The sequence below is a fragment of the Oncorhynchus gorbuscha genome, linkage group LG23, assembly GCF_021184085.1.
Source record: "Oncorhynchus gorbuscha isolate QuinsamMale2020 ecotype Even-year linkage group LG23, OgorEven_v1.0, whole genome shotgun sequence".
Taxonomy (NCBI): Eukaryota; Metazoa; Chordata; class Actinopteri; order Salmoniformes; family Salmonidae; genus Oncorhynchus; species Oncorhynchus gorbuscha.
In genome coordinates, this window is record NC_060195.1 from 21,419,497 (window position 1) to 21,434,095 (window position 14,599).

General features: G+C 42.6%; 1 protein-coding gene across 1 annotated transcript in view; it reads right to left on the reverse strand.

Annotated features, from left to right (window-relative positions):
• Window positions 1–12,070, reverse strand: part of snx25 (sorting nexin 25) — a 61,040-nt gene extending 48,970 nt beyond the window's left edge. Inside the window, exons 1-3 of the mRNA XM_046323206.1 lie at window positions 10,904–12,070; window positions 10,319–10,403; window positions 5,780–5,996 (exon numbers count right to left, since the gene is read on the reverse strand). Coding sequence (XP_046179162.1) covers window positions 5,780–5,996; window positions 10,319–10,403; window positions 10,904–11,212 — 611 coding nt within the window. The 5' untranslated portion in view covers window positions 11,213–12,070. The remainder of the gene's footprint in view (window positions 1–5,779; window positions 5,997–10,318; window positions 10,404–10,903) is intronic.
• Window positions 12,071–14,599: the final 2,529 nt, after the last annotated feature.

Below are 14,599 nucleotides of genomic sequence, written 5' to 3' on the forward strand. Positions count from 1 at the left end.
GGGGGGGGTTAGAGAGTGAGAGAAGGGTGGAGCACAGAGCACACCCTGCTGTCTCCTACATTTACTTTTTTGTTCTACACACTACAGAGGAGCGTTTCCTTACTGCACAGGCAATGCCAGTATCTTTGTGTAAGCTGATTACTGCTGATAAACTTAAAGTCAAATCAATGGAATTAACTGTAGCGCTTAGTTTTTTTTCCCTCAATTGGACTCCAGGCAGGATAAAGGCTGGCCAGCCATCAGATATTTGGTATTCAGCTTTAGAGGGCAATCTGTCCTCATGACAGATCTCTGTACAGAGAGGCTGGAGAGAGCATATAACTGATACTGATCCATACTGCAGTCACAGCTCTTTCATTTTAATGAGGCATGACACCAGACATGACATCGTGGCTTCTGAGCCATGATAACAGGCATGACAGAGGAAGTGTGCATTTACTGGAAAGCCTACATACAGACGTGTGCTTTGAACAAAACACACTCACCCCTACTGAAGACTGTCCATTCACTAGAATGGGTTTGTCAAAGTGAGCATCATCTTTGTGTGAATAAAGCTGCAGTCTTAAAAAAGACAAGTGACAAACCCATCATAGAACAAGGTAATTGGAGCTCTGGGGGGGCAGAGAACTCTGGGGCAGGGAACTGAGGGGGCAGATGTATCTCAGAATTTCTGGTCGATTGCATCTGAAACAAGCTGGGAAAGAAATGCATCTACTGTGCTAAATAATGAGCAGCATCTCCAGCTGGAAGTCTTTGGGAGAGAAGGACTGACTGGCTGAACTTCTGAAAAGCCTCATTTAAAGTTCAAGAGGGACCTCTGACATTACAGACTGCTAGAGTAGCTCTGTCTGAACAGAGAAAATGTGGCATTGGCAACATACAAAATACGTTATTATACCCTATAATACACAATATTAATCTAGCACAGGAAGATTACACAATGGATGCATCACAAATGGCATTTGGGAAGCATCCAATAAAACTTTCAGTTGATGGATGAGGACCTCTTTCTTCCTTCTTTCAAAGTCACTGTGAGGTGCAGAGCCAGAGACACACACAGTACAGAAACCAAGGGAAGCAGCTTGCTCACTGTGAGGTGCAGAGCCAGAGACACACACAGTACAGAAACCAAGGGAAGCAGCTTGCTCACTGTGAGGTGCAGAGCCAGAGACACACACAGTACAGAAACCAAGGGAAGCAGCTTGCTCACTGTGAGGTGCAGAGCCAGAGACACACACAGTACAGAAACCAAGGGAAGCAGCTTGCTCACTGTGAGGTGCAGAGCCAGAGACATACACAGTACAGAAACCAAGGGAAGCAGCTTGCTCACTGTGAGGTGCAGAGCCAGAGACACACACAGTACAGAAACCAAGGGAAGCAGCTTGCTCACTGTGAGGTGCAGAGCCAGAGACACACACAGTACAGAAACCAAGGGAAGCAGCTTGCTCACTGTGAGGTGCAGAGCCAGAGACATACACAGTACAGAAACCAAGGGAAGCAGCTTGCTCACTGTGAGGTGCAGAGCCAGAGACATACACAGTACAGAAACCAAGGGAAGCAGCTTGCTCACTGTGAGGTGCAGAGCCAGAGACATACACAGTACAGAAACCAAGGGAAGCAGCTTGCTCACTGTGAGGTGCAGAGCCAGAGACATACACAGTACAGAAACCAAGGGAAGCAGCTTGCTCACTGTGAGGTGCAGAGCCAGAGACATACACAGTACATAAACCAAGGGAAGCAGCTTGCTCACTGAGGTGCAGAGCCAGAGACACACACAGTACAGAAACCAAGGGAAGCAGCTTGCTCACTGTGAGGTCCTACCTGCTCAAAGTCTTTCAAAATAGTGACATTTGCTGTAAATTTCAACCGGTTACCTAGCTGAGAGCAGAGTTCCTGCTTCAATGTTGACTGTTTGGAACTGGCCTACTGTTAAAATGTATCTAATGGATTGCTTATAGAAAATATCTTAATTGGTTGCTTCACTATATTGTAAGTAACACTATGCATTATGGGAGCTAAATTAACTAACAGAGTCACACAGTGAGTGACTTTTAAAAAGGCATAATGAATACATTTAAAATTGTGTTTTTGTTAAGATATTTTATCAAGGTTTAAGATAAATAATTCTACCCAGAAACTTAACCATTAGGGATTAGAGGTTATGTAGCATGAACAAGGAGTAATTAAAAATAATAAAACACAGCTCCAACTAGGTTGGAGGGGGAAGAGAGGAATGTGTGTGTGTGTGTGTCTAAAGTAAGCAAAGAGGATCCTTAACCTGTTTGAACAGACTCAGCTATAACTCTGTGGATATAAAATAAGACAGCGAGAGCCTCTCCAGGTTTTCCATATCTGGGGGGGACTGGAGCTGTCTGCTAAGTGGTAATAAACTATGGTGAGACTTCAGGAGTTAATCCAGATAGTGTGTCACATATGTGCGCTAGTGAGTTGGAATTAACTTCTGAAGCTGCTTTGTCCTGGTCGGAGAGGAGGAAGGACATTTTAAAACATATGACGTCATATGTGATATATAAACTAATGGACATTGTATTATGATCAGCGCTCTCAAGAATAAATGCTATTGGCTAATCTTGGTAGACTGGTCTCTGTCCATTTTATGCAAATAAGGATCTTACAAATTCTTAGAAACAGACGAGAGTGATTTAAATTGAATTGATTAATTAACACATATAGGAATTGTTTAATTCCTTTAACAGTTTTCTGACTTCCACTGCTCAGACAGTACAGGGCATCCTGAAAGTATTCAGACCCCTTGACTTTTTCCACATTTTGTTATGTTACAGCTGTAATCTACACACAATACTCCATAATGACAAAGCAAAACAATAATATGAAATATCACATTTACATAAGAATTCAGACCCTTTACTCAGTACTTTGTTGAAGCACCTTTGCCATCAATTACTTGAGTATGATGCTACAAGCTTGGCACACCTGTATTTTGTGAGTTTCTCCCATTCTTCTCTGCAGTTCCTCTCAAGCTCTGTCAGGTTGGATGGGGAGTGTCGCAGCATAGCTATTGTCTGGTCTCTACAGACTCTTCCTACAGTTGGATCTGGTTAAAGTCCAGGCTCTGGCTGGGCCAATCAAGGACATTCAGAGACTTGTCCCGAAGCCACTCCTGCGTTGTCTTGGCTACGTGCTTCGGGTCGTTGTCCTGTTGAAAGGTGAACCTTCGCCCCAGTCTGAGGTCCTGAGAGCTCTGGAGCATATTTTCATCAAGGATCTCTCTATACTTTGTTCTGTTCAACTTTCCCTTGATCCTGACTAGTCTCCCAGTTCCTGCCACTGAAAAACATCCCTACAGCATAATGCTGCCACCACGCTTCACCTTAAGGATGGTGCCAGATTTCTTCCAGAGGAGATACTTGGCATTCAGGCCAAAGAGTTCAATCTTGGTTTCATCAGACCAGAGAATCTTGTTTCTCACAGTCAGAGTCCTTTAGGTGCCTTTTGGCAAACTCCAAGCAGGCTGTCATGTGCCTTTTACTGAGAAGTTGCTTCCGTCTGGCCAGTCAACCATAAAGGCCTGATTGGTGGAGTTCTGCAGAGATGGTTGTCCTTCTGGAAGGTTCTCCCATCTCCACAGAGGAACTCTGGAGCTCTATCAGAGTGGCCATCAGGTTCTTGGTCACCTCCCTGATAGCCCAGTTTGCCTGGGCACCTCCCTGATAGCCCAGTTTTCCTGGGCGGCCAGCTCTAGGAAGAGTCTTGGTGGTTCCAAACTTCTTCCATTTAAGAATAATGGAGGCCACTGTGTTCGTGGGGATCTTCAATGCCGAAGAAATTGTTTTGTACCCTTCCCCAGATCTGTGCCTCGACACAATACTGTCTCGGGGGTCTACGAACAATTCCAACCGACCTCATGGCTTGATTTTTGCTCTGACGTGCACTGTCAACTGTGGGACCTTATATAGACAGTTGTGTGCCTTTCCAAATCATGTTCAATCAATTCAAACTTACCACAGGTGGACGTTAATCAAGTTGTAGAAACATCAAGGATGATTAATGGAAACAGGATGCCCCTGAGTTCAATTTCAAGTCTCATAGCAAAGGGTCTGAATACTTATGTAAATAAGGTATGTTTTATATTTGTAATACATTTTCAAAAAAATTCAAACAACCTGTTATCACTGTCATTATGGGATATTGTGTGTAGATTGAGGAGGACATTAAAACATTTTTTTAAACAATCCATTTTAGAATAAGGCTGTAACGTAACAAAACGTGGAAAAAGTCAAGGGGTCTGAATACTTTCCCCATTTCCCTGTCTGTCCTTGCTTTCCTGAGTGAGCTCAACTTCTACATGTCCGAGGCAAATGGAACAGACTCTACAGCATCATAAACACTGACCAGTAGCTCATTCCGCTCACAGCCAGTCATCCCTTACAGTTGAAAATGGCTGATTTTGTCAAAATTGGAACACAGTGGCTGTAAAGTAACATGCTATACATGACGCCAGAGGTCACGTTCTCTGCTTCACAGGGGTGCATGGGTTTTGATTGACAGAATCAACAGTAATTGTGTGACGGTGGGGACGCAGGGCTGTGTTCCAAATAAAGAACTACACGTGCGCTTGCTTCTGTTTATCAACGGCAAAGCGTGTAGAGCTTAAAAAAAGCACCTGATAAGGAAAGAGCTTTCCTTGAGTGATAAAAGCTCATTGAAATGCCTTAGGAACTGTTCAGTTTGAAGAGGTGTGTGGCAACTTGGATACACCAGTTAGACCTCACACTCAAACCCTTGTCATTGTTTTTTTCTCATCTTGCACCTACTCCAAAAATACTTTCAGATTTTATTGACAAATGCTGTGAAAAGTACAGTAAATGTAAAATGCACATAAAATTAGTGTCACGTTTGGTTAAAGTCTTGTGACATGTGAACTGCTGTGTCCTGATAATTTCCCTATAATCTCCAAAGTGATCTCTTTCAATTGCTACCATGGTCATGCATATGCTTTTTATAGTTGTTCTGTTAGAAACATTTACATCTGGCCCAATCCATATTGTGACGACCCTCCCACTCGGTCTTCCGGATTCTTTCTCCTTTTCCTTATTATGATGTAGGAGGAGGGAGCTGGGAAGGTCGTCAGCGACACGGGACACACCTGGGCCCATGAGGAGACTCTCCATGCAGACACACTGTTGGATTTTGGTTGTGGCATTTTTGTGGCCGTTTTGTTTGTTTGCTTTGGCACCTTTCAACACCCCTCATTATCACATTAATGCTCGCAACCACTCACTTACGCTACTGATTACTGACGACACACAGCATTGTTAATTGTATTTACGTTACTTCATTTAATAAATATATTTGTTATTCCTAATCTCCACGTTGTCTCCCTGTTAGTTACGGACTTCGAGACGGTTCGTGACAATATCCAATTTCCAAAGGGGTTACCCAAACAGCTAAAACAGTCAGACAGTGAAAAAGCATCCTCTCCAGCACAGTAGCACAAGTTTGAGTAAGAACCCTGTCCCGAGCTTTGCCCCATGGCCACAGACTAAAATAAGCAAGGCTGCTCTCCTTTCCTGAGAAAAGGGGGAAGCTGGGTAATGCCGAGTATTACAGAGTGATGATGACCACCTCTATATTCTCAACAGACCAGAGAGGCCCATGTTAGGGCCCCTGAACCTCTCCTCTAGGCTGCTGCCTGCTCCCCGATCGGTTTGTGTTGTCCTAACTCCTATGGTTGTCAAACCAACCTGAGCTGGCAAGACAGCACAAACAGTTCTCCTCCTCCCACACCCTCCTGTACCTGGTATTGGCCGTCTTGAGGTCACAGAAGTGTGCATGGAGGGTCTTGACGGTGTCATTGCAGACCACGTTGACCATGTCCACGTCTGCCAGGCGGCCCCGCAGCTGCTTGGCCATCTCCCAGAAGTCCTCCGACAGCATCTGGTAGAGCTGTCCCTCGTCGCGGCTCAGCGGCACATACCACGACAGGACATAGTCCCTGTAGCTGTAGTCAAACACTGGAGACACAGAGAACAAGACGTGGTTGGTACACTGCTTGGCAAAATACAGGGTACATTTCAGCAGAAGCATCAATAGACATCTCTGCTGCTAAAAGGGTAGCAAAACTCTGAATTCTCTGTTCAGCCACAATCCGTCTTTATTTCACAGTGTAGGTTTACATTAAGACTGGGTCATGTTGGACCATCAGCCCCACCTCCTTTTCTTAAATCCTAGCCTAGTACATCAGCCACTAAGAGCTAGCTAATGCTTACTAGGTACGATTGGAAACATTGCTGTGTGCTCATTTGGATGTGGTCCTTTCAGAGCCTCGCAAAACCGTAATGTCAAATGTAATTCTATTAAACATTACTCATTACTCTATCGGCTCCTCTGGTTAAACCAACACGTTGGTAGTGGGTTCACAATTCTAGTAGAGGTCAACCGATTATTGGAGGACCAAAAAAGCAGTTTTCGATTAAAATCGGACGAGATTATATATATTACACTCAAACACTGTTTTTGAATTATTTAAACCAAATTGAACATGTTTCATTACTTATTTGAGAGTAAATCGATATTTTTTTATGTATTAAGTTAAAATAAGTGTTGTTGTAGTTGTCATTATTATTTATTTATATATCATATATATTCTTTTAACATGAGTCTTCAATATTCCCAGTTAAGAAGTTTTAGGTTGTAATTTTAGGTTATAATAGGAATAGGAATTTTAGGTTATAATAGGAATTATAGGACTATTTATCTATACCATTGTATTTCATATACCTTTGACTATTGGATGTTCTTATAGGCACTATGGTATTGCCAGCCTAATCTCGGGAGTTGATCGGCTTGAAGTCCTACACAGCGCAATACTTGAAGCACAGCGACGAGCTGCTGGCAGATGAAGGAAAGTGCTGTTTGAATTAATGCTTACGAGTCTGCTGCTGCCTACCACCGCTCAGTCAGACTGCTCTATGAAATCATACTTAATTATAAGATAACACACAGAAATACGAGCCGTAGGTCATTAATATGGTCAAATCCTGAAACTATAATTTCGAAAACAAAACGTTTATTCTTTCAGTGAAATACGGAACCGTTCCGTATTTTATCTAACAGGTGGCATCCCTAAATCAAAATATTGATGTTACATTGCACAACCTTCGATGTTATGTCAAAATTATGTACTATTCTGGGAAATTAATTAAAGGTCTTTGTTAGGAAGAAATGGTCTTCACACAGTTCGCAACGAGCCAGGCGGCCCAAACTGCTTGCACAGAACACAAGAGAAGTGACACAATTTCCCTAGTAAAAAAAAATTAATGTTAATGGCACCGCATCGATTATATGCAACGCATGACCAGCTAGATAAACTAGTAATATCATCAACCATGTGTAGTTACCTAGTGATTATGTGAAGATTGATTGTTTTTTATAAGATAAGGTAAGTTGCTAGTTAGCATTAAACTTAGCTCCTTGCTGCACTCACGTAACAGGTGGTCAACCTGCCACGCAGTCTCCTCGTGGACTGCAATGTAATCGGCATCCAAAAATGCAGATTACCGATTGTTATGAAAACTTGAAATCAGCCAAGCCGATTAAATCGCCTACCTCTAATTTCTAGCACCTGAAGCATACGCACAACCATGTAAATAGTGATGCATGCACACTAGCCGAGGTCATGCACACTAGCCGAGGTCATGCACACTAGCCGACACTAGCCGAGGTCATGCACACTAGCCGAGGTCATGGCTGTGCGAATGCTTCGGGTGACAGAAACATTAATCCACTAGCAACATGTTGAAAAGTTGGTTTAATAATACTTTCTTCTGGATATATCATCTAAAACGCAGAGCATCATAAGGACCAACCCCACAGACAACCGTGAGAGTAGATTCAAATTGTATTCAACATTAAAGCTTGTAGGGGGCCTGAAAGGACCTAAATTAAACACTGGGTTCTCCCAGACAGTAGATTTGCTTGCTATATCACCCATCTGGTCCATCAGGCTAACCTCTATGGTGCCTAAAGCTAACCCTATACCCTTTCTGATTGCTCCTTAATTAAGCCAGTTGTGTCCTAGTCATCTAGGCTACAGTTTACGCTCCTGGTTTGGGAGATGTACTTCTTCAGTGGTACTCTCTCTGTGACATCAGCATAAGGCAGTAGCCATACAGACCGTAGAAACAGACAGTAAAGACCCTTCTTCTGGGAGGACCGCAGCACAGTACCAATGCTGGCTGCCAGGTAATAGATGTTCTTCAGTCAGGGGATTTACACAAACACACCCAAACTACTAGAGCCTGCAGCCACTCCATACAGAGTGCGCCACTGCCTGTCATGATACAGAACCTCTTCCATATCAATGAGAATATACTGTACGGAAGGACTTGTCTCAAGACACTAAACCCAAAGCATGCCAAGGTCTGACTGCAGCTACATTTCTGTGCTTCTATAGCGAGCCAGACAGCACTGTATGGAGCACAAACCCAGGTAGAGTAAGGCGCTATAGCCTAGTCAGACATATCCCAAAAACGAAAGGCCTTCAATTTGCTTTGCTTCAGACTGACAGTGCCCGACTCCACAGTGAGCCCTCTACAGGATATTGTGAATAACTAAAACTCCCTTAGTGTGGAGAGACATGGGAGGTTGGTTGAGCTCTTGTTGAAAACAGTAACATAGTCAGTGAAGAAGATCAGTTTATATCTCCTGGATGGCTTCACTCAATCCCTAGATAAGAACCACATGATGGTAATGCCAGTGATGGGGTGACCTGCCAACCACCTTGGCAATTCATTTGCATTAACACTAGTGAGCTCCTCCTCAATGAGCCATCTTTACCAAACATGTGATAGGTCAGAGGGCAGCATGGACCTTGCTATGGCGTTGCTCAGAAATGATCAGAAAGGAAGAGGCGGGGCCTCCCGAATGGCACAGCATCACAGCATCACTGCAGCCTGGGGTTCAATCCCAGTGTCACAACTGGCAGTGACCAGGGGTTCCATAGGGAGGTGCACAATTGGCTTTACTTGGCTCATTGTGCTTAAGCAACTCCTTTACTGACGTCTTGAGATCTGTATATACTGGAAGAGGCGAAGCGAGAAAGTTCACTCCGGTCAAAATCTGTCCACAATAAGCAGACCGCCTGTCTTCCCGCCTTTGGGACAACAACTCCTATTGTTAGGGCGGGGACCAGGCCATCATGTCAGTATATACAGATCTGATATGATATAACATTTTTATCACAATACCAGAGGGGGTAGACAAGACAGTAATGCCTTTCTGCATGACTTGCTGCAAATACATGACAATATATCACTACCAAATTCCAGCCATGAAGTAAGCGGTTCAATCCTCAAGCGAGGCTAACAGCTGCAAGAAACGATTGGATTGATAAATCTAAATTGTCGGAGAACAATCTCCTGCTGTATGAATGAAAGGAGTGGTGTGTAAAGTAAAAAGCATGTTGGTTAAACACAGTGCCAGGGAGGACAGCAAACATCTCCGTCCCTGTCCCAAATGGCACCATGTTCCCTTTACAGTGCACTACTTTTGACAAGGGCCACCATGCTCTCCTCCATGGACCCTGGTCAAAAGTGCACTATAAAGGGAACACTGGGCATTTCTTCCCCTCCAATCATGTGAGACCTTCTATCACACTGCTTCAACAGATTCAGTAATCCTATCCAACATAGGCTGAACAAGGTGGGGGAGGTTGGGTCAAACTTCCTTCGTTGTTCCTTTCTGTAATCAACATTTCAATAATACCATTTCTGATTGGTTTCTGCCTGGTGGGTATAATAAGTGCCAGTCATTAGGGTTAAGGCTACCTTCAATAAGGGGCTTGTGATTAACCATCCATGCAGTAACACACAGGAGCTTGTTAAATACAGTAATACACATGTAATTGTGATCTCATTACCAGGGGATAGCTTTTGTTTGCCAGTAGGGAAAGTTATTTGAAAGGCTATCTTCACCTTGTAAAATGTAAATGAGAAATGTTGTTTGGGGTGTGAGCAGATGTGGTACTTAATGAATGACAATGTAGTGATCTCAACTACATACTCCTTGCGTCCTCACTCCTCATTTCCTTAAAACCCATTGGAGAAGGTCAGAGGGTAGGGACCTCTGGCTTTCTCATCCAATGTGTTGAGAAGAAGACAAGGATCGAGGAGTATGCAATTGAAATCTTGCCCGTGTTTCTTACATCAAGTGAAAGGAAGCTGCTGATCTCACAAGCTCTTCCTGAGAAGAGGAAGTCCTATTCTAGGACTGCAGTCTCCACACAAATGATGGTTCTGCAGCATTAGATTTGGGGTTTTAACCACCAAACACTGACCTTCTTTAAGGGCCTTGTCCACATTGTGTGATACCACCACTCTTCTTGTCTGCGCAGACTCCAAAAGTGGCACGGTGAACCTTCCCTGCAAACATAACACAACACAAGTACAAAGGATGGAGTCCCAGCCGAAGGTCAATAACACTCTCTCAGCCCATTGCGTGCATACAAACAAGACCATTGACAACGGACATAATCGAACAACCTCAAACAGAAATTCATAAATAATGGAATAGTTGAATGGGCAGTGATGTCCAACCCAGACAGGGAAGTGATTGAGGTAGTATTGAGCAACAAGGATATTTCTAAACATAACACCCACACAGTGTCATGCAGGAGATACAAGACTGAGATAAACACTGCCTATGCTTCAAAGGTCTGACAGACTGTTGAAGCTATAGGCTATAACACAACATGATAATGTGTCCTCACGCAGGACTGAAGAGCACAATAATGAATGCCTATAGAGGTCTACCATATTGAATTTAAAATGTCTCACTGACACACAACTCAGTGGCCATAACAAGGATGACATGGAGAACAATGAAAAGGCCCATGACATGAACATAAATAAAAGCTTCTTACCATTAATTTATTAAACAAGTCCAACAGGTAAGCAGACTGTCTCTTTGAAGTTTCAAATCGGCTGATTTTAGGAGGACCCTTTTTAACGAGGAGACCAACGCTTCCCAACAAGAAGCAGAACAATGCAAAGGAGATATAAATAAAAAGCTTCAGAAAAAATGACGTTATGGTGAGCCCCCCATATCCAAACTGAAAAAGTAATGCTGCGGCGATTCCCAAGCAGATGACGGGCAAGAAACGAAAAGAGGAACCGATGGAGGCGGCGCTAGACATGGGGGCATCGGTGCTGCTCCTGCCAGCAAAATGCATGCTGCTGTCAATGACATCTCCTCAACACCGACAAGAGAACAGGCGTTGTGTTCCTCGCAGCTGGATCTTCATTCAAACGCATTTACCATATTTAGGGAGAGACGGCACCCAAATATTGACATTGGATATTGGACCTTAGAGATGAAAAAAAAAAACATTCCCTTGCTGTTGTTAGCCTCCTACGTCCATGTAAAGGTCTGGGCATTGACGTCATTCTATGAACCTAGCTAGTCTATGTTGCTCGTGCCATCAGATTTGCATCGCAAAGCAAGCAAGTTTCCGGTGTTCCATGTAAACAATCTCAAACCTAGCTAGCTGGGTTGGTAAGCTAGATACCAAATGCAAGAAAGCAGCGAGCATGTAAATTCATTACAGTTCAATTACCTAACTAGCTAGCTAACTACTTAGCTGGCCAGCTAACATTACGTTTACAACTCGACAGAATCCGAAAGGTGGATAAGGCTTCTTTGGCTAAATAGCTAACGTTACATTATATAGCCAACAGGCTCTGTCCGCAGCTAACGTTAGCAAGCTTGCTAATTGCTAACAAACTCCATCAGCAATTAGCTAGCTAGCAGCTAACTATGTGCAGGTACATGCAAGCTAGCTTTAGTTAGCTAACTAGCTTGCGTGCTACCTGAAACAGACCTTTCTCGATATTTTATCTCTAAACAAAATAAATATCAAAATGCCTCTGGTTGGAAAATTGATATTCCTGAGTATCCATCGACACAGCTGATGATGACACCTGTGTAGGCGAGGCGATGGCAGGCCGTTTTGTTATCGATTGCCCTCTATCTTCAGCTGAGTGTCTAGTTTCCTGTTATTAACTTGACTGACACATTTCTTTCTACACGTGAAATCTGCCGACCAATCAACGTGGCGGTGTCAACCGCACAAACCAAATCAGGGGTGTATTCATTACGACGATTCTGTTGTTAAATGTTTCGACTGTTGAAAAACGTTTTGCAACAGAAACCGTTAACTCCAACCGCTCTTCAGCGTGACATAAACGCTGTTGGGTTCCTCAACGGAAGTTCTAGTTCATTTAAATGTTATGGTTTCTAAAGTTTGCCTTTCCAATCTGCACATATATAAATGATCAATTATACCATGCCTTAAAGTGGAGTGAACTTCTTCCAGCCACTTATTTTATCTTTTATTTTTTGGGAGCGAGACACAACTGAACTACAACTTCCGTTTAAGAACAAAACGGAACTCAACAGCATTTGGCGTTAACTGTTGCAAATCGTTTTGCAACAGACCAAACGTTTTGCAACAAACGAAACATTTTGCAACAAACGAAACATTTTGCAACAAACGAAACATTTTGCAACAGGCGAAACATTTTGCAAAACAATCGGCATAATGAACCCCAGTGGTGTATTTATTAGTCCAAACAGTTGCAAATTAAAACAAGTTTCTATAGAACAAATTCTGGTAGTTTTGCAACAGAATCGACGTAATGAATAGCCCCCAGGGGAAGTTGTCAGAGGGGTCACTGTGGAACAATCAGTCAATGACCTTTCAACATTCCACAAGGTTAAACAAAGGGGAGAAGGGGATAATCATTAAGATATTATAAAGGGATAATACACTTTTGTCTTTTCATTATTATACGCGCTTGGCCAATAAGGCTGCACCATTCGAATGCAATTTTGTCTGGGCCCAATCATTTTGGGGGTGGAAAAATATTGTGAGGCACTATCATTCCACCATTACTGTAAATATATTAAGGACTTTTTCTTAATGCAAAAATATTACAGTATATATAAATATGACATTATATAGCAGCATACATTTTGTTTTTATAGTTTTGAGAAGTGCTCTGCTCTACTCCCACTATGTGTTAATCTCCAAGACAACCATTTCTACAAACAAGGGGATTCAATTAAAGGATTGCATTTATTTTTTGTCAATTGCACACAAGCTCCAACTGAAACGTGACTACAGCTTTTAACCCAACCCCTCTGAATCGGAGACGTGCAGGGGCTGCCACATTAGGCGTCCGGGGAGCTGTTGTTGTCTTGCTCGTGGACAGAATGACAGATTTTTCACCTCGTCTGCTCGGGGATTTGAACTAGGAACCTTACAGGTAACTGGCATTTCAGTACACACAGTATCATAATAATCATCAATTTACCCAAATATCCAGGCTCATAGTCCAACTGAATAAAGAGAGTTTTCATTGATGCATGGTAAAAAAAAAATATATACTTGCACTTAGTACTGTGATGTAGACACAGAGAAGACACAGAGAAGAAAAATGATGTTTTTAGATTGTTCACAAAACTGCTACATTCCTACCCACTTAATTGCTTTGTGAGCTCACACACTAAACTATTGAATACTTTGATTTATATTTCAGTTATTACTACAGCCACTAGATGGTGCAATGTATTCAGACTTTGCATGATTCACCAGAGATACAGGGCCTTCAGAAAGTATTCATAACCGTTGACTTATTCCACATTTTTTACAGGCTGAATTGTAAATGGGTTGAAGATCAGTTTTACTCCTCACCCATCTACACACAATACTGACAAAGTGAAAACATGTTTGTAGAAATGTTTGCTGATTTATTGATAATAAAATACAGAAATCTAATTTGCATAAGTATTCACACCCCAGTCAATACTTTGCAGAAGCACCTTTGGCGGCGATTACAGCTTTGAGTTGTCTTGGGTATGTCTGTATCAGCTTTGAGTTGTCTTGGGTATGTCTGTATCAGCTTTGAGTTGTCTTGGGTATGTCTGTATCAGCTTTGAGTTGTCTTGGGTATGTCTGTATCAGCTTTGAGTTGTCTTGGGTATGTCTGTATCAGCTTTGAGTTGTCTTGGGTATGTCTGTATCAGCTTTGAGTTGTCTTGGGTATGTCTGTATCAGCTTTGAGTTGTCTTGGGTATGTCTGTATCAGCTTTGAGTTGTCTTGGGTATGTCTGTATCAGCTTTGAGTTGTCTTGGGTATGTCTGTATCAGCTTTGAGTTGTCTTGGGTATGTCTGTATCAGCTTTGAGTTGTCTTGGGTATGTCTGTATCAGCTTTGAGTTGTCTTGGGTATGTCTGTATCAGCTTTGAGTTGTCTTGGGTATGTCTGTATCAGCTTTGAGTTGTCTTGGGTATGTCTGTATCAGCTTTGAGTTGTCTTGGGTATGTCTGTATCAGCTTTGCACATCTGGATTTGTGGATTTTTTCCTTTTCTTCCCTGCAGATTTTCTCAAGCTCTGTTAAATTAGATGGGGAACAGCAGTGAACAGTAATCTTCAAGCCTTTCCACAGATTTTCAATGGGATTCAAGTCTGGACCACTCAAGGACTTTAACATTCTTGTTCTGAAGCCACTCCAACATTGCTTTGGCTGTATGCTTGGGGTCATAAATCTTCACCC